The 19,993-nt window shown below is 46.2% G+C and overlaps 2 protein-coding genes across 2 annotated transcripts; one reads left to right on the top strand and one right to left on the bottom strand.

Annotated features, from left to right (window-relative positions):
• Positions 1–454: 454 nt before the first annotated feature.
• Romo1 (reactive oxygen species modulator 1) lies at positions 455–2,101 on the bottom strand. The gene is made up of 3 exons (XM_021152690.2): positions 1,964–2,101; positions 1,654–1,784; positions 455–647 (listed from the first exon to the last, which is right to left on the bottom strand). Exons 2-3 carry the CDS (start codon positions 1,782–1,784, stop codon positions 539–541), a joined length of 240 nt encoding a protein of 79 aa, XP_021008349.1. The 5' UTR covers positions 1,964–2,101; the 3' UTR covers positions 455–538.
• Nfs1 (NFS1 cysteine desulfurase) lies at positions 2,087–19,035 on the top strand. The gene is made up of 13 exons (XM_021152677.3): positions 2,087–2,224; positions 2,779–2,870; positions 3,857–3,973; positions 6,063–6,146; positions 10,190–10,342; positions 12,000–12,093; positions 12,722–12,856; positions 14,079–14,236; positions 14,903–15,008; positions 15,604–15,685; positions 16,314–16,397; positions 17,282–17,371; positions 18,348–19,035. The coding sequence occupies exons 1-13, from the start codon at positions 2,104–2,106 to the stop codon at positions 18,409–18,411; spliced, it is 1,380 nt and encodes a 459-aa protein (XP_021008336.1). The 5' UTR covers positions 2,087–2,103; the 3' UTR covers positions 18,412–19,035.
• Positions 19,036–19,993: the final 958 nt, after the last annotated feature.

The raw sequence follows: 19,993 nt of genomic DNA on the forward strand, positions 1-19,993 counted from the left end.
CAAAATTGTTTCTTGAATAACATGTTCAGTAAAGCATTTTGAATTGTCAGTTATTAATGATGTTCTGAAGATTAACCAGAAAAATTTACCAAGGACAATCAGGTTTGTATTCTTGGCCATCACAGGGGTATCCTGTAAGTAATTTTGTTAGCAACCTAGATAATTAAAATGTTCAATGCTGAGGCTGGTGATGTCTTTCTGAACAATCTCATACAATGTGCTACTGTGAACAGGATACCTGTTAAGTCACTAAGCAACTAAAGTTTTTATAATTGGTAAGCTGTACCAGGATTTTTTTTAGCAGGTTTAACGAGTCTCCATCATCAGAGTGCTTGGATAAAGTGTGTGTATCAACAAGCCTGGGTAGAGATTTAGTTATGTGTCTCCAGAAGACAGATCATAGAGAGAATAACAATTTTGGGTCTAGGATAAATACTAGGTAAAAATAGACTGATAACGAGAAGAAAACAACTTTATTATTGTACAAGGGTCGAAATGGATGGGGAAGTTTAGGTATTGCAGGGCATCCTAGCCCTAATTAGCATCGTATGCCCATTCCAATGGCCATGAAAGTGCCAAATGTGCCGCCACTCTGCATCATGGTTTTCCCAATGCCGCCCATTAGCTCCCGACCCCGCATTCCGATCCTGAGGAAGAAACCAAGAAAGAGCAAATTGGGAATACAAATACAGGAATAGAGATTTGAACTAACTACCCCTTTAAAATCTGTTGAATACGTTAAGCACTAACAGCTTGACAATCTCATTTGTCATTCTTAAAATGCTACTCTTCAGTTAAATATCTATCCAGGGTCTCTTGGACCTGTGCTGAATGCTGCATTAATTAGTTTGTAGATGCAGAGTTAATGAAGTACATGGGCAAGAAAGAAGTCATGTTTGTGCCTCTATGGTATTTTATCATTGAGTAGCCATTTTTCGTCTAGATAATTCCTTAGTGTTTTGTTTAACCTAGATTGAGTCAAGCGCTGCAATTTATAAACTGCATAAAGTTTAAAATGGACATTACAGACTCGGTAACTACACTTTTTAATTTATTATTATTATTTTGAGACGGTTTCTCTGTGTAACAGCCCTGGCTGTCTGGAAGTCACATTTATATACGAGGCTAGTATTGAACTCAGGAATCCTGTCACTCTGTCCATTGTGCTGCTGGATTTAAGGTGCTCACAGCTACTGCTGGGTGGTTAACTACAGTACTTAGCACTACAATTAAGCTAGTGCTGGGTAAATAGTACTTTATAAGTACAGTATTCAAACGTGGTGATGACCTATAGAATAGCAGTTTATCTCAGAGGTAGAACATTTCACTACACCTAATTCTCATCAGGCTTTCTTCATTACATGCAGTTGGGAGTTAAAACGCCATGTAACAATAACAACCCTTCGCTAAGCAATTACGACGTGCCAGAGAATGTAAATCATACTAATATGATTGGCTCTTACAAAAGAGGAGGTAAGTGTCCAGTACTCCACTAAACTCAGCCTCTAACCTGCCTAATGACACTGAACTAACAAAGGAGTCAGAAAGCCATTTTGACTGTAGAACTCAGATCCGTAAATCCTATGCTTTCAACCTCGTCTAAGTGGGCTCTGGAGCCCTCGGAAGGCAGGAAGTCCTGTCCGCTTGGCTCACCTGAGACAGGAGAAGGTGCCGAACAGCGCCCCGGCCGCCATACCCACGGCGCAACCCATGACGAAGCCCATCTTCACGCGGTCGAAGCAGCTGGGCTGGGACTGCCCGTAGGGACCCACGGCCACCGGCATCTGCGGCGAGAGGGCTAGGACAGTGAGGGCCTGGTCGCCAGCCGTGGCGTCGGCGGGGGGACGCACAGCAGGGTCACAGCACCCGGGTCAGAAGCCAGCCCGCGGCACGCCTTCACCACCCTCCTCGCGATGGAGGACCCCGCACGCGCGTCGCAGGTCACCGTCGGGCCCCACCTCACCTCGTTCTCCGCTGCGATCGCTCAGCTCGACGTCTCACTCCGAATGCTAGGCGGAGGGCGCTCGCAGTCCGTGGGATCGCTTCCGGAGCACGGCGCAGTTACTTCCGGGAGCATGGGCTGAGGACTTGCAAGCGCCGCGGATGGTGGGCTCTGTGGCTGGGAACATGCTGCTGCGAGCCGCTTGGAGGCGGGCGTCGTTGGCGGCTACCTCCGTGGCCCTGGGAAGGTCCTCGGTGCCCACCCGGGGACTGCGCCTGCGCGGTACGTTCCCTTTCCTTTTCGCTCCCACGGTTTCTGGAGGAGCGAAGCCCCTTGGGTCGGTGCTGCTAAGCACTGCATTATTGCGGATCCTACCCGCCGTGTTCCATCGCCCAGACTCTTAAACCTTCCTGTCTCCCGGTCTCCTATTTTTTTTCGGGAGGGCCCTTACATCCTGCTCCGCACTTCCCTTGAGCGGAATTCTCATCCTTCAGTTCTCTCCTGACCAAGTCTTAAAGATGCAAGTTGAGCCTCCTCCTGCCGTGAACCTTTGAAGGAACCTGCGCTTTTCACTTTTCTTCTAAATGGTTTTGCTTTTTACAGCTCGTCCCACTTGGTGCTATGTAGTTTAAACATTGCCCCCGACTGCTGCCCGCGCCCTTTCCAAGAACCCTGTGTCTATTACTTGATGTCTTTCAGCGCGTGTTGTTGTTTGTTTACTTTTGACACTGGACCTCAGCCTTCCTTAAATTCACCTCAAAGAAGCTTTGACCATCTGTTGTTTTGTGTGCCCTTCGTCCACGGTTTCTCACTTTGCCACTGCTCTCTGTTGTCAGTTGTAGATCATGCCCCCCATTCGGCTGTTCCCTCAGAGGCAGAGGCAGTGCTGCGACCTCTATACATGGACGTGCAGGCCACCACCCCTCTGGTAAGGACTAACAGAGGTTCTTTGTAGGGAGGAAAGGTTAGAAGGACAAATTTCACCGACAGGCTAAAATTCATCCGACTTGAGAACTATTAAATGTGCTAGGAAAAGGAGCTGCCAGGAATCAGGAAGCTAAGATGTTAGTTTAGTAGAAAAGGCTTTACTGTTTTGTAGCTACTGACCCTGTCAGATCCTTCCAGTACAAGCATTATAATTAATAGTAAATGCTCGGGAGTTGGAGCTGGACAGTGTGCCATGGGTAGTTTGAGTGAGCTTAAGACCAGCCTGAGCCACATAGGGAGTTTCAAACCTATGTTGTTATTTTGTTTTGTTTTTAATTTTATATATACCCGAGGACACTGTAGCTATGCTCAGACACTCCAGAAGAGGGCATCAGATTCCATTACTGATGCTTGTGAGCCACCATGTTGTTGCTGGGAATTGAACTCGGGACCTCTGGGAGAGCAGTCAGTGCTCTTTAACTGCTGAGCCATCTCTCCAGCCCCCTCAAACTTATGTTTGTTTGTTAAATGCGCCCGGCATTGGTGGCACACGCCTTTAATCCCAGCACTGGGGGTGGGGGTGGGGGGGAGCAGAGGCAGGTGGATTTCCGAGTTCAAGGCCAACCTGGTCTACAAAGTGAGTTCCAGGACAGCCAGGGCTATACAGAGAAACCTTGTGTCAAAAAACCAAAAAAGAAAAGTGTGTATCACCACACCTGGCAGGCTTATAAATATGAGGCCAGATTCAACTACATAAGACCTTATCTCTCAATAAGTAATGAAAAAAATCAAAGAAAGACTTGTGGGAATTGCAGAGCAGTGCAGTTTGAAGTGGGCATATTTCAGGTTGCTATTCGATTAGTGTCTGAGAAGTGGAAGAAAGCAGAGAGTATCTGAAAGGTTGGAGATGCACTGAGCAAGGCTGGCAGGTAATGGTGGATCGAGCAGGTTCTGAATTGACTTTGGGCTCTGTTTTCTTATGTTCAGGATCCCAGAGTGCTTGATGCCATGCTCCCATACCTTGTCAACTACTATGGGAACCCTCATTCTCGGACTCATGCATATGGCTGGGAGAGCGAGGCAGCCATGGAACGTGCTCGCCAGGTTAGCATGAAGGACTGTGAGAAGTTTCACTCAGTGGTCTGTGTGACCTGTTTCTTACAGATGGAAATAGCTGTGTTTCTAGAAGAGACTCAGGTAGTGGCTCTGGAATCTGACACTAAGTGTTTAATTAGTTCCAGATTCCCTAGGTGAACTACCGCTGACAAATCTGCTCAATTCTCTAAGCTTTAAACTCCTCATCTACCAAGTGGAAAATGAAATAGTTCATGCTGCATAAGATTATTGGGGAAATTAAATGAGGCAGTGCTCATAAAGGTTAACACTTGTACATAACTCAAAACACATGTAGAAGGAGTTCAATAAATACATTTTTAAAAATGCATTTCGCGGGTCAACGGGACATGTCCATGGGTACCTTAACACAATGACTTGAATTTGATCCCTTAAATCTCCATGGTATGTGTAGTTTTGTCTACACCACTTTATGTTCTTGGCTGGTTACACCTGTGTACATGCCCAGAACCTATCTCACATCCAGGAATAGGAAACACACACATGAGCTGGAGAGTTGGCTCAGCCGTTAAGAGCACTGACTTCTCTTCCAGAGGTCCTGAGTTCAGTTCTCAGCAACTACATGGTGGCTCACAACCATCTGTAATGGGGTCCAATGCCCGATTCTGGTGTGTCTGAAGAGAGCGACAGTGTACTCACATACTTAAAATATAACTAAATAAATCTTTTTTAAAAAGAGAGAGCCAGGTGGTGGTGGTGCACGCCTTTAATCCCAGCACTTGGGAGGCAGAGGCAGGCGGATTTCTGAGTTTGAGGCCAGCCTGGTCTACAGAGTGAGTTCCAGGACAGCCAGGGCTATACAGAGAAACCGTGTCTCAATCAATCAATCAATCAATAAGAGAAAACACACACACATCAGTTATTCTTAACATGCCTTGGATAACTCAGTGACTGTGGACTCCTAAATCTTCCTCTGCTACCCTAGGCCCAGTCGCTAAGGTGGCCGCGTATCCATTAGTTGCCTTTATCTTCTCTCCACTACTGTGTCTACCCTTCTCCTCTCTCCCCACAACTCTCAGTGTCCTGCTCCGTGCTCAACCATTGGCTACTGGCAACTTTGTTGATAGATCAAAAAGCAATTGGAGGCAAGGACCTTCGGGGTCCGCAAGCGCAGATTCCCGATTAAATGAAAGCATCATCGGAAGCGCCCTCTGCATAAACCTGCTGTGGCAGGAACGGTCTCCACCCCAAAGTGCATAAATAAGTGCAGAGAACGTTGTTTAAAAACAAAACCTGCCATTAAAAATAATTATGCATTGGATGTTTAGTGCGAGTGCGCATGCGCATGCACACAAGCACCATGTACATGTGTGGTGCTGGTAGAGGCTAGAAGAGGCTGTCAGATTCCTTGGAACTAGAAATTAAAGATGACTGTGAGCTACCATGTGGGTGCTGGGAACTGAAGCGGGGTCCTCCACAAGAGCAACAAGTGCTCTTAAGCTACTCAGACATCTCTCCAGCCCCACTTTGCGCTTTTATCTAAGATGGCTTGAAACTTCCTGTGTATCCCAGACTGGCCTCAAACTCATGGCCTCAAACTTAGCCTCCTGAGTGCAGTTGATTTGAGGTTTGCACCACCTTGCTTTGTTTGTGCAGAGCTGGAAATCAAACCCAGGGCTCCATAATTATTAGGTAAGCCCTCTACCAACTGAGCTACATTGGACATTCTTTTTGTTTTCTTTTGTTTTGTTTTTTGAGACAATATTTCTTTGCGTAGCCCTGGCTGTGGTGGAACTCACTTTGTAGATTGTCCAGGCTGGCCTCCAACCCCTGAGTGCTGGGATTAAAGGGGTATGTCATCATGCCTAGCTTACATTTGACACTCTCCACCGGTTTTAGAATGGAGAAAGGATAGAATATCTGAGCCGTGACAATCAGTTCCTTTTTATCCCAATCCAGGCTAAAAAGTTATACCTAGTAGGCACAGAGTGTCTTTCCTTGTAGGCGGTTGGTAGGATGCAGTAGAACTTCTCTTGGTCCAAAGCTCCGTCCAGGCTGTATCTGTAGCCCCATCGCTGCCCAGGATTGATGTGCTGTATCTTTGTCTCTTGGCTTTCAGCAAGTAGCATCTCTGATTGGAGCTGATCCTCGGGAGATCATTTTCACTAGTGGAGCTACTGAGTCCAACAACATAGCAATTAAGGTAAGAGGAGGGATGGGGATGTTGTGTGGTGGACAGTTGTGAGGGGTTGTGGGAAGATGGAAGGCAGAAGCAAACAAGAGGGAACATGACACTATGTCTGGCTTCTTGGGTTTAGCGATTGGTGCCCCTCTCTCATTTGAACTCAACTACCCACGTCTCCCTAGTTCCTTCTCTGCCTTTAAAAAAAAATGTATGGAGGACAACTTTGTGGAGTCTGAAATCACCTTCTACCTTTACTTAGGTTCTGAGTGTCAAACTCAAGGCACCAGGCATGTGTCCTGGACTCTGGAGCCATCAGGCATGCTTTCCTCAGCCTTTTGCAGCCAAGTCTTTTACCCTATTGGTCTGAGTTCAGTGTGGCAGTTGGTTAGGAAAGAAGGTGGTTCTTAGACCACTAACAGTTTGGATTTTTTAGGATGCTAGTCCTTTAAAAAAATGAGTAACAGTGTCCGGCTTAGGTCTCTGTTGCTGTGATAAAACACCATGGCCAAAAGCAATTTAGGAGGCAAGTATTTATTTCACCTTATAACCTCCAGTCCTTGATGAGATGAGGGGAAGTCAAGGCCTGAGCATAGGGCAGGAACCTGGAGCAGCAACTGAGATAGAAGCCATGCAGGGATGCTGCTTATTGGCTTGCTCCCCATGGCTCGCTCAGCGGGCTTTCTTTCACCCAGAACTACCTACCAGGGGTAGCACCACAGCCTCCCAGCACCACAGACCCACAGCACCACAGACCCACAGCAGTACAGCACCAGCCATGAGTCATATGTGTGCCTATGCAGTTGTCTTCAGGTGGCCTCGTGGGCCATGTTTTCAGCCATGTCGCTGTTCTAAGATGACTTTGGCTTGCTTGTAGTTGATCAAGGCCACTTTCCAGTCAGCTTTTCCTTTCTGAGAGCTGTTTACAGAATTCCTCTGCATTTAGAGGTGATTGTTGCTATAGTACTCTCTGCAGGCCTTTGACTTGGTCACTCAGTCTGGTATTGGTCATCCTATATTTGGGTCATGCACGTGCTTTGTGCAAGTATCTCAGGCTTAATGGCAATGTTGATGGACAGATCATAACCATGTTTCACTCATGTTTCATGGAAAACCAAAAAGAAAGAAAGAAAGAAAGAAAGAAAGAAAGAAAGAAAGAAAGAAAGAAAGAAAGAAAGAAACAAAGAAAGAAAGAAAGAAACAAAGAAAGAAAGAAAGAAACAAAGAAAGAAAGAAAGAAAGGGAGCAGCACACTCTCTGGCTCCCAGTTTCTCATTTACAATTTTTTATCTTTTGAAAAATAATTTGTGCACATGTGATGATATTAATTTTTCTCTTTTTAAGGATGTGTTATTTAATTTTTTTTGTTTCTTTGGTTTTGTTTTTGTTTTTCGAGACAGGGTTGCTCTCTTCAGACAAACCAGAGGAGGGTATCCAATCTCATTGCAGATGGTTGTGAACCACCATGTGGTTGCTGGGATTTGAACTCAGGACCTCTGAAAGAGCAGTTAGTGCTCTTAACCTCTGAGCCATCTCTCCAGCCCCCGTATCTTTTTTTTTTTTTTATTTGTTTTTTTGAGACAGGGTTTCTCTGTGTAGCCCTGGCTGTCCTGGAACTCACTTTGTAGACCAGGCTGGCCTCGAACTCAGAAATCTGCCTGCCTCTGCCTCCCGAGTGCTGGGATTAAAGGCGTGTGCCACCATACCTGGCTGCATTTATCTTTTTTAATTAATCAATTTGTATGTGTGCATGCATGTGCCACAGCACACATGTGGGGTCATCAGTAACTGGTGGGAGTTGGCTCCCAAGGTTGGATTCAGTCAGTAAGCCTGTGGCAAGTGCCCTCACGTGCTGAGCCAGCATTCCAGCCCAGTACTTGTTTCTGTGTCTGACTTATTTTACTTAACGTAGTAATTTCTAATTCCATTTATTTTTCTGCAAATGTGATTATTTCATTTTTCTTTCTGTCAGAATTAAGTGGTATTGCATATGTAACACATTTTCTTTATCCCTTCATCTGTAGATGAACATCTAGGCTGGTTCCACTTCTTAGCTATTATAAGTAGTTAAGCAGAGCTGGGTGTGACGATGCATAGTTTTAATCTCATGACTGGGATGTAGAGGCGGGTGGATCTCTGTGAGTTCCACAGCTACATAGTGAGACTGTCTCAAAACAATAAATCCCTGCATGGTGATAGAGATTGAACTCTGAAGCATATGCTGTTCAAAAAGAGCATCTCTCAAATAAAAACAGAAGAGACATCTAAACTAATCAGTGTTTATATTGCAAAGAGACATGAAAGCAACATGAAAAAGCAAGGCAGTGTGACTCCTTAACTGCTGAGTCAATGACACCAAACAGTTTAGGTACCAGATGTGAAAACATGTATGTGTAAACAATGTGCTAGTGAATGAAGGTCACCTACCTAGGGAGGCTTCATGCTCACCAACACCAGCCCCATCTCCGCACCAGAGCTCCCTACCTGGGCCAGCCTGCCTGGCTGGTGTCCCTGGGATTCTCCGGTCTCTGCTTCTGTACAACTGGGATGCAGGAGCACTGGATCTGGGTAGAGCTCAGTCCTTATACCTATTTATTTAAACTTAAAAGAAAAAAGATTTATTTGTTTTTATTCTGTGTGTGTGTGTGTGTTTGCCACTTATGTGCCTGGTGCCCTCAGAGCCTGAAGAGGGAGCCAGATCCCCTGTCAAGGGCAGTTGTGATCACCAGTGGATGCCAAGTACAGAGCCGAGGTTCTTTGTAAGTGCAAGTGCTCTGAAATGAGGAGCCTTCACCAGAGCTCCAAGAGATCCTCATGTGTGTGCAGCAAGCACCTTAGGGAATGAGGTGTGAGTCTCATTTATCTTTTATTTATTTATTTTTGAGACAGTAAGTCCTAATGGTCCTCTGTCCTCAGTCCCCACAGTAGCACCGACTCCAGGCTACTGCACTCAGCTACATTGCTTTCCCGTCTTACTTCTCCCTCGGTTCCTTTGTTCTTTTGATTGTTTGGAGACAAGGTCTTACTAAGTAGTCCTGAGTGTCCTGAACTTCCTGTGTAGACCAAGATGGTCTCAGTGTGCAGATGCCCTCTTGTCCCTTAATGCTGAGACCATGGCTATGTGGGCTATACTTGACTATGTTTTGCTTGTTTGTTTGTCCTTTTAATAACATAAATGTTCATTTGATAATTTGGGTTTTTTTTTTTAATACAGGCCACTTCACTGCAACACTTTTTATGTTTTTTTCACTACATCATAATATTTTTTTTTGATATGTCATTTTCTTTTTTTTTTCTCTTTTTCCAATTTTTATTAGGTATTTTCTTCATTTACATTTCAAATGTTATCCCGAAAGTTCCCTATATCCTTCCCCACCCCCACCCCCACCCCCCACCCCGCTCCCCTACCCACCCACTCCCACTTCTTGGCCCTGGAGTTCCCCTGTACTGGGACATATAAAGTTTGCAAGACCAAGGGGCCTCTCTTCCCAATGATGGCCGACTAGGCCAATTTCTGCTACATATGCAGCTAGAGACTCGAGCTCTGGGGGTACTGGTTAGTTCATATTGTTGTTCCACCTTTAGGGTTGCAGACCCCTTCAGCTCCTTGGGTGCTTTCTCTAGCTCCTCCATTGGGGGCCCTGTGTTCCATCCAATAACTGACTGTGAGCGTGTTTGCCAGGTCTGGCACTATTTTTTGTTGTTGTTGTTGTTGTTTTTTGTTTTTCGAGACAGGGTTTCTCTGTATAGCCCTGGCTGTCCTGGAACTCACTCTGTAGACCAGGCTGGCCTCGAACTCAGAAATTCGCCTGCTTCTGCCTCCCAAGTGCTGGGATTAAAGGCGTGTGCCACCACTGCCCAGCAGTATTTCAGTTTTTATTAGCCTATCTTTATAGTTTCTCCTGATGCTAAAAGTATCACATACACCGGTGGGGCCTTGGTCTTCAGTGTACTTGGCTCTGGGCAGTCCTGAGCCTACCCTCACAGAAAGACTGTTCATGAATGGGATTCATGGTACCAAGGATGCTATACTTTGTTTTCATTACATTATTGTCAATTCTTAGGGAGTGGCCAGGTTCTACAGGTCAAGAAAAAAACACTTGGTCACCACCCAGACAGAACACAAATGTGTGCTGGATTCCTGCCGCTCCCTGGAAGCTGAGGGCTTTCGAGTCACTTACCTCCCTGTGCAGAAGAGCGGGATCATTGACTTAAAGGTAGGAGTGCCCCAGGCCCGAGGGACAGGATGGGAGGAGCCTGCCTCCATCCTGTAAGTCTGTCTCTCCAGTTTTGGGTGGAGCCTAAAGGTTGATCAGTGAGAGTGGAGCATGGATCAGGCCTGGCAGAGAAGATTGTGTTCTTTATGTGTTCGCTGTTCTCCATGGAAAACTTGCCTCTGAGGGATTTTGGTGATCCTCTTTTGTACAGAGCTACTGGACATGAGGGTAGGATGTCAGGGACTTACATCACAGGAGAGCTCTGGCCTCTTTCTTCCCTGCATTGATGTTTCTTATCACCCTACGAAGGAAGCAGGCTGACTGGAGGTGTAGCTCAGTAGTATAATTCTTGAATAGTATACACAAGGCTGTGGGCTTGATCCCCAGAACTGCAAAAGCCAACATATTAGTATGGGTTAAATATGGGGGATTCACTCTTAAACTCAGTGCACTGGAGGCTCAAACAAGAGGATTACCAGAGGTAGGCGTGGTGGTGCACACCTTTAATCCCAGCACTTGTGAGGCAGAGGCAGGCAGATCTCTGAGTTCGAGGCCAGCCTGGTCTACAAAGTGAGTTCCAGGACAGCCAGGGCTACACAGAGAAACCCTGTCTCGAAGGAAAAAAAAAAAAAAAAGGCTCACCAGAGTATGGGGATAGCCTGGACTGGAGAGTGACAGCCTATCTCAAGGGAAAGGCTTGAGTATAGGTGCTTGTCCATGTTTGTACCTCATGATTACACTGCTCTTACTCCTGTAGCTTTGCAGCAGCTTGAAATCACCTTTGTTTATTTGGCCTAGGTAGGGTCTCATGTAAGCTTTTTGGGGTTTTTTGTTTTGTGTTTGGTTTATATCTTTGTCTTTGAAACAGTGTTTCAGGAATCTCAGGCTGGCCTGCAGTGGCTATTTAGACTTGAATGGCCTTGAACCCCTGATCCTCCTCACTCAACAGCCATGGCTGCAGGGAGGTTTTCTTCCTCCTTTTAGATTTATTTCATGTGTGCCTGGGTGTTACAGGTGGCTATGAGTGTGGCTGTGGGGACTCCAACTCAGGGCTTCTACAACAGCAGCGATTGCTATTAACCTCTGGGCCATCTCTTCAGCCCATATTTCCTTTTTAAAGGTTTGTTTATTAATGTATATGAGTACTCTATTCACATGTATGACTCTATGACAGAGATTATACATGGTTCTGAGCCACCATGGTGGGTGCTGGGAATTGAACTCGGGACTTCTGGATGAACAGCCTGGCCTTTTTTATAACTTTCTGTTTTTGTATTTGAGTGTCATGCCTGCATGCATATCTGTGCCTGGTACCCGTGGAGACTAGAAAAAAGTGTCCAGTACCCTGGACCTGGAGTTACAGACAGCTGTGATCCTCCATGGTGTGCTAGGAGGTAAACATGGGTCCTCGGGATGAGCAGGCAGTGCTCACTGCTGCCGAGCTATGGCTGCAGCCGAAAGCTGCTGTTATTGTTTTTAAACAGTAGCACTAGGGCGAGTCAGTGCCTCACACATGCTCCGTCCCCCGGTTAACTTACGTGCTTAGATAGGGTTAGAGTGGAAGGCCCCTCTTGTAGATTTAAAGTTGCTTTTATTCTTATTTATATAGCTAGCTGTCTCTTGGCATCATATAGACTCCTTACTCCTACATTCTTAGGAACTAGAGGCTGCCATCCAGCCAGACACCAGCCTGGTCTCTGTTATGACTGTGAACAATGAAATTGGAGTAAAGCAACCGATTGCAGAAATAGGTGAGTATGGTAGGTTAGCCTGATACTTACCACCCGTGGGTCCATGAAAGCAGGGGCACAGAGTTCTGACATAAAAGCCAAGTGGACCAACGGGAAGAGCTGTGTGTGCCTTGCTGACCTGCATTCTAGCTGGCTACTATGTGAGGTTTTAGAGTTCAGGGGTTTGTGTCCTTTATGGTTGTTGCTGCTGCCACATTTTATTTCAGTTTTTGCTCCAAATGACAACAAAACAGTAAGAAAAGGCCTTTTTTCTCTTTTAAATAAAAAGTATCTAAAAGGAGATGTTGCGTTTGCAAAGTCCAGAGTTAATAAGGGAGCATGAAGAATCTTGGGCATCAAAATGTCGTGTGTATTTGTGGTTTGGTGTTTTGCTCTTGATTTTTACAGTAATAGCAAAGAGGCAGGGAGTTTGGAGGGAGCTAGAGAGGCAGGGGCAGGTGGAAAGACAGGGAGTAGGAGAGGACACGTACACACACACACATATGTGCACACACACATATATATATGTGTGTGTATATATATATATAAATAAATGTTATCAGTAACTTAAATTATTCATGGTACCTAGCAAGATTGCTGTCAGGTTACATTCACTGTGCCATGTGTCTTTCTCTCTGTCATTCCTCAGGGCAGATTTGCAGTTCCAGAAAGGTGTACTTCCACACTGATGCCGCCCAAGCTGTTGGGAAAATCCCACTTGACGTCAATGACATGAAGATTGATCTTATGAGCATCAGTGGTCACAAACTCTACGGCCCTAAAGGTACCAGTTCCTGCCTGCTTTTTCCCATTCTCAGCAAATCATTTAGCTGGTGCTCAACTCAGTCAAGACTGTGACGGTTCTCTGAGAAGGTTGTACGTTCAGAGTGGCCTGGCCTATGGACGTATCATTCAACAATAGCCAGAAACACTTGCCTCTTTGTAGATCCAAGCAGCTGCTGAACATAGCTGGCATTCTTTCTTGATCTCTTCACCATGTCCTTAAGAGGGACAGGGAAGCCCTGTCTCAAAAAAACCAAAACAAACAAACAAAAAAAGGTTTATTTATTTTAGGTATTTGAGTGTTTTGCCTGCATGCACCTAAGTGTACTGTTTTGAGTGCAATGTTCGTGAAGACCAGAAGATGGCACAGACTCCCCTGGCCTGGAGTTAGAGCTGTGTGAGCTGTGTCTGGGTTCTGGGAACTGAACCTGGGTCCTCTGCAAGGGCAGCAAACCACTGTTGCATCTCCACATCCCCTAGTGGGCTTTTGCCCTCTTCCTCCTGTTCCCCCTCCCCTTCCTTTTCTTCCTCCTTCTTCTTTTTGAGCCTTTTTGTTGTTGTTGTTGTTTTTCGAGACAGGGTTTCTCTGTGTAGCCCTGGCTGTCCTGGAACTCACTCTGTAGACCAGGCTGGCCTCAAACTCAGAAATCTGCCTGCCTCTGCCTCCCAAGTGCTAGGATTAAAGGTGTGAACCACCACTGCCCGGTGAGCCTTATTTTTTTTTTTTTTTATTCTTGGGAAGTTTCATGATTATTTTTATTGTGTGGAGTGTTATGAAAGTATGTGCAGGTGCCTGCAAAGACTCCGAGAGCAAGCAAAGGGCACTGGGTCTCCTGAGCTCTGCGACGTGGGTGCCAGGAACCACACACAGGTCCTCTTTAAGAGCAGTGTATACTCGGTACCAGTGGCCATCTCTAACTGGTTTCTGATCCTTTTGCTCTTACGAATAGTCCTCATTGTATGCTGTCATTTCATCATGCATAGCGGTAGGCTTGGAATCATTTTGGTCATTGATATAGGATATACCTGCTGTAACATAGTTATGCTGGGGACATTTGCTACAAACTATGCTTTTTTCATTTCTCCTTTTCTTTCCTCTTTTTTTTTTTATTTAGAAAAAGTTAACTATAGAACTTGAAATATTTTAATCTTATTTTTTTTAAGTAATATTTTGTTCCATTGTGTTTCTTTTTTTTTTTCCCTAACAACTTTTCTTTCCCAAGGGGTTGGTGCTATCTATATCCGCCGTAGGCCCCGGGTACGTGTGGAGGCCCTACAGAGTGGAGGCGGGCAGGAGCGGGGTATGCGGTCTGGGACAGTGCCCACACCCTTGGTGGTGGGCCTGGGAGCTGCATGTGAGTTGGCACAACAAGAGATGGAGGTAAGTATTGGGGAGAGTAGTCCCCCCGCCAAGTTCTCCCCTCAAGCAGGGTCTCCCTTTAGTGACACATTAGCATAAATGAGTCTGATCTCTGGAACAGCAGGGCTAAGGCTGTCCTGCCTTTGAGCAGCTGACATCCTGCACTTGTAATCCTAGTTGCTCGGAGGCTGAGGCAGGAGAATAATTTTCAGTTTAAGGCCATCCTGGGCTACATAGCAAGACTCAGGATCAAAATTAAAAGTAAAGGGCTGGATCAGTAGGAGTGTTCTTGCCTAGGGTGGGTAAGACCTTGGGTTCAGTCCCTTGTAAATAAACGTAAAATGTCCATGTGTACATACAAAATGAATTAAAACATACTTTGTCAAGGAACCACAGCCCCTTGTTCTGAAAGAGATGGTTGAACACACATTCATGCCTTGCTTGTAATTAACAGTCCAATTTTCAGTATGTTGTTGGCACCCTGTTTTCGGCTCCTCAGCACCTTTTATACACCAGACACTACGCACAGTGCTGGAGATAGAGCGGTCTCCACACCTAACAGGTCATCAGATGGGGCTGTGCGATAGATACAGCGTGACTCCTGGGTAGGGAGAAGGGCTTCAGGAGTTCGTTCTTCTGAGCTGATTGCTGGTCACTGTACTTCCTTCTCCCCTGCCTGCTCCTTAGTATGACCATAAGCGGATCTCAAAGTTAGCCGAGCGACTGGTACAGAAGATAATGAAGAACCTTCCAGATGTGGTGATGAATGGGGACCCGAAGCAGCACTACCCTGGTACAGGCTCACCCTTTCAGTCTTCCTCTGCTTTGCTTTTTGCTTTATTTTATTTTATTGGTTTTTATTTTATTTTATTTCATTTTTATGAGACAGGGTTTCTCTATATAGTCATGACTGTCCTAGAACTCACCCTGTAGACCAGACTGTCCTTGAACGCGTAGAGATCTGCCTGCCTCTGCCTCCCTTGTGCTGGGGTTAAAGGCGTGCACCACAGATACCCAGCTATTATGTGAGGCTGGAGAATGCCCTTCACTATACACATGGACAGTCACTTCTCTCCTCCCACTCTCTCCTAGGTTTCAGAGATAGAATTCAGCTCACCAGGCGCATGTAGCAAGGGCTTTACCTGCAGAGCCATCCTCGTGCCCCTACTTACTCTACCATTCTGGTTTTGTTTCTGAAATATATTTTGTACCTAAAAAAGGTTTATTGTTTGTTTGTTTGTTTGTTTTGTTGTTTTTTTGTTTTTTTTAACCGTCTTTGTCTCCTTCGTGGTAGGCCTTCTGTACCCCTCCACTGTCTCCAGCTCTTAGTCTCCATTCTGACAGACGCTGGGGCCCAGAGTCCCATCACTATGTGTTCTTTTCTTCAGGCTGTATCAACCTCTCCTTCGCTTATGTGGAAGGAGAGAGCCTGCTGATGGCCCTCAAGGATGTGGCCTTGTCCTCAGGGAGGTGAGTTGGACGGCGTCGACAGACACTGTTGCAGCACCGTTAGCTTGCCTGTCAGGTACCCTATGTGTCAGTGAGCTTCCTGGTGTTGGATAGGACAGGAGCTCTTGATCACGATAAAGCTCAGGCCTCAGGTGGTGGCTGTGGCTGAGGGAACCGTTCCAGCAGCTCTCCCTGGAAACTGGGGGCTTGTCTGTCCTAGAAGATGTGTCTTTTTTGTTTCCTTTTGAGACAAGATCTCTCTCTGTAGCCCTGGCCGTCCTGAAATGCTCTGTATAGACCAAGATCCTCTGGCCTCTGCCTCCTGAGTGCTGGGATTAACTGTGCTTAACTGAAGATGTCTTTTGCAGGGATAAGCTAACAGTTTGGGTGTAAGCCACAAGGGTTTGTTTACCCTCCAGGCTTACATACTGTATTTTCTGCCCTGGCTGTTTTGTCAGGTCCAGTGTGTGGGCTCTCATGCTCTTTCAGTCATTGGTGTCCTTGGTCCAGGAAGTTGTCTATAGGGACCACAGAAGCTGGGTTTACATCCCAGGCTGTACAGGGCATCACCAGGCTATGTTTCTTATGTCCCTGTGGTATGATTTCAGGGTGTGTCCTATGGACTAAAAGGTTCTGTCTCCATCCTTAGTGCCTGCACTTCTGCGTCATTGGAGCCCTCTTACGTCCTCAGAGCAATTGGTACCGATGAGGATTTAGCACACTCCTCTATCAGGTCAGTGAGATCAGCTGCAGAGAGAGAGAGAGAGAGAGAGAGAGATATTGCACCAGGGTGTGAGAATGTGTGTGAGTGTGTGTGTGTATGGGGAATGTTTCTGTGTATGTGTGTGTGTACATATGTGTATGAGTGTGGGGGTATTTTTGTATGTGTGTGTGTATGAGAGTAGGTGTGTTTATGTGTGTGACTATGTGTGGGGGCAAGTGTATGTAGGGGTGTGAGTGGGTGTGGGTGTGTTCCTGGTTTGTTAAGGTCTTGTCAGAAATTCAGGCTGGTCTTGAACTCTGTCCTGTCTTCGCTCCAAAGTGCTGAGATTACAGGGGTGTGCTCACCATGCCTAGTTTATGCAGTTTGGGGTAATTGTACATGATAGGCAAGCACTCCTCCTGCTGAGCTATGTCCCTGCCCGCTTCTTGAATCTTGGTGAAGATGAGGATGTCTGAGTCTTGAATTTAGCTCCTCTGCCCAGGAGGTCTAGGGTAAATGGAGGAAGCTTGGTGGATTCTGCCCGTCAAGCTGTGTTCTCAGAATCCTTTACCTAGAGAGGCACACCAGGTCTCCCACCTCCTGTTTGCCTCCTTTGCTCCAGCAGCTTTCATGCAGCCCAGTCGGCTTCCAACTGACTCTGTAGCCAGAGCGTGCCCATGCTTGCTCTGTGTCCACCTCTCGAGGGCTGGAGATATGCCACCAACCCAGTCAGGGGTTTAACCCAGGGCTTCATGCATGTTAAGCAAGAACTCTATCAACTGAACTCCATCCCCATCCCTTTTGCTATCTTTTATTTAGTATGTCCTCAGAGAGTATTGGTCAAAACAAAACAAAACAAAAAAACCAAAAAGCAAACCCGTTGCCAGGTGTAGCGATCTTCTGTGTTCTCTCAGGTTTGGCATTGGCCGCTTCACTACAGAAGAGGAGGTGGACTACACGGCGGAGAAGTGCATCCATCACGTGAAGCGCCTGCGAGAAATGAGGTGTGTGCGCCTGCGTGTGGACTCTATGGAAGACACCGTACACTGACACCTTTCTTGTCCTTCGACTCTGTTCAGACAGCTGGAAACCCGAGTGTAAAGGGATTGTAGGATGTAAAGATTCCACAAAGCAAGGAAGTCGACCGCCTGTCTTCTTGTTCTTCAGAATATGTTTTAAAACTAGGTTTTTGTATATAGCATAGAGGTTGCTTATGTATCATCTCTAAACAGCCTGGGTTTGATCCCCAGCCCCCCAAAACCAATGGAAGGTCAGTGGTAGAGTACCTGCCTAGAAGACAAAACTCAAACCAGGGATCTTGTGCATGCCTGATGCTGTGAGCCAGAGGCTGCAGTAGGAAGATTGTGCATGCCTGATGCTGTGAGCCAGAGGCTGCAGTAGGAAGATTGTGCATAAGTCCTTTTCTGAGAAACAAAAACAAAGGGTGGGACTCAGTGACACTGAGCAAAACTAACTGGGGACACGGAAGCACCAAGCTCAGTACTGGTGTCAGGCTTGGCTCCACAGAAGACGCTGCCTCGTGTGTGTGTGTGTGTGTGTGTGTGTGTGTGTGTGTGTGTGTGTGTGTGTGCGCGCGTGTGTGCGCATGCGCGACTCCGTGTCTCAGCTTCAGTGGTAAAAACAAACAAAGAAGTTTTCATAGTCATCACTCCCACCATGCACAAAGTAGGTCATTACCCACAATCTTCCTGGGTGCTCAGGCCTGAGATCTAAGGCATCCTTTCTGGCTAAAGCAATAAATAGTCTTCCTGATGCTAGAAATTAGGAAGGGCCTGGGACTGAGCAGGACTTACAGGAGCTAGAGAAGGCTTGTTTGTCTCTTGTATTGGGGTTCACCAGGGCAAAAGGCAGAGAAGCAACAAGGACAGAAGGGAAATGATTGTTCAGGGCCTGAGAGGCAGTGTTACCTGCCGCTTCCTGTCTAACCCTCACTTACTCAGTGCCTCTTCTCTTTGGCAGTCCTCTCTGGGAGATGGTTCAGGATGGCATTGACCTCAAGAGCATCAAGTGGACCCAGCATTAGAGGAATGGGCTGTGACTTTGTGCTGGCCTGGCTGTTCTGGCCTCACTGATCCGTGCACAGCCAGGAACCTCATCGCCTGACGTGGTCCACGCTCAAAGCAGATGGGAAGCTCTGCAGTGACTTCACCACAGAATGTTCTCAAGTGAGAAGCTGAGGCTAGCTTTCCTAGCCTCGGCTCCTGTGTAGGCATGTATTCCCTAATCTTCCTCAGGAGTTCTTCTCTTGCCTGGCATGGCCATTCTTATCTGAGGGCCTGGAGGCACTGCCTTGTTACTGCCACAGGGAGGACCTACCTGTGCAGAGATAGAAGAACTGGAAGAAGGCTCTAGGTTCAAAGACTGCTTCTCTGTGAATCATTACTCTAGCTGCTCAGCTGAACTGGCGCCATTAGGGACTGGCATAAACAAACTTTATTTTAACCTTTTTTGTGGCTTTGAAAGACATCTCTTTGTATCGACTTCAGGAAGAACACCAAGTTGTATTAAAGTCTTGTTTCCTTTGGGGTCTCATCTTCTTTCCTCTCTTTTGATTTAATGTAAGTAGAAATATCCATGATCTCACCCATTATTCTAATAATTTGCTTAATTCATTAAACTTAATTCAATAAATTCCCATTTCCCGTCCTGTTCCTTGAGGTTTTGAGCATCTGAGGGAGAACTCCGCTGGAGAACTGTGGACCTTCCTTCCACCTGCCTCTCTCAGACAACTCAGTCCACTTGCTTTTCATCCAACAATTTAAAGGATTTCCAGGACACACTGGGTATTGGGATGCACTGGCTCATAGAACCAGGAAGGGCACACTGTCCTCAGTGAGCTTTTATATTAGCAGAGAGATAGAAACTCAGAAATAGAGACTGTCATATGTGGGACTGTGCTACATGAGAAAGGAGAGTGTTTCAAGGCAATAGTCGGGAGAACCGTGATGATGGATGCTCTTGAGAAGCTGCTCAGGGCCTGTGCGAGCACACCATGGAGAGCCAGTGCTTGCTGAGCTGGACAGAAAGGAGCAGAGAGAGCCGGAGATAGAAAACCCTGAAAAAATGCCGGGCAGTGGTAGCACATGCCTTTAATCCTAGCACTTGGGAGGCAGAGGCAGGCAGATTTCTGAGTTTGAGGCCAGCCTGGTCTACAGAGTGAGTTCCAGGACAGCCAGGGCTATACAGAGAAACCCTGTCTCAAAAAAAAAAAGAAAAAAAAACCCAGAAAAGCAGGTCAGTTGGAGGCATGGCACATGCCTTTAGTCCCAGCACAGTGTACACATAAAATGAATAATTAAATCTTTAAAAAAAACAAAAAACGTACAACTTTCTATTTTAATTTACTATTCATATTTAAAATTTAAAAGGCTATTGACACATCTTTGATTTTATATATATATATATTTTCATGACAGGGTTTTTCAGTGTAGCCCTGGCTGTCCTGGAACTCACTCTGTAGACCAGGCTGGCCTTGAACTCAGAGATCTGCCTGCCTCTGCCTCCCAAGTGCTGGGATTCAAAGTGTGCACCACCACTGCCCAGCAAGATTTTATTTTTCACTTGCCCTTCCCTGTGCTTTTTCTCATGGTATGTACATGTGTCTG

This window comes from Mus caroli, unplaced genomic scaffold (genome assembly GCF_978045245.1).
Source record: "Mus caroli unplaced genomic scaffold, Mus_caroli_1 scaffold_2, whole genome shotgun sequence".
NCBI classification, from domain to species: Eukaryota; Metazoa; Chordata; class Mammalia; order Rodentia; family Muridae; genus Mus; species Mus caroli.

Excerpts from the sequence above, each read along its gene's own strand:
- Nfs1 (XM_021152677.3), top strand. The coding sequence starts at position 2,104 with ATGGTGGGCTCTGTGGCTGGGAACATGCTGCTGCGAGCCGCTTGGAGG. Across the intron at positions 12,094-12,721 it reads GCAACCGATTGCAGAAATAG|GGCAGATTTGCAGTTCCAGA; the intron begins GTGAGTATGGTA and ends GTCATTCCTCAG. Across the intron at positions 17,372-18,347 it reads AAGCGCCTGCGAGAAATGAG|TCCTCTCTGGGAGATGGTTC; the intron begins GTGTGTGCGCCT and ends TCTCTTTGGCAG.
- Romo1 (XM_021152690.2), bottom strand. The coding sequence starts at position 1,784 with ATGCCGGTGGCCGTGGGTCCCTACGGGCAGTCCCAGCCCAGCTGCTTC. Across the intron at positions 648-1,653 it reads GGCACCTTCTCCTGTCTCAG|GATCGGAATGCGGGGTCGGG; the intron begins GTGAGCCAAGCG and ends TTTCTTCCTCAG.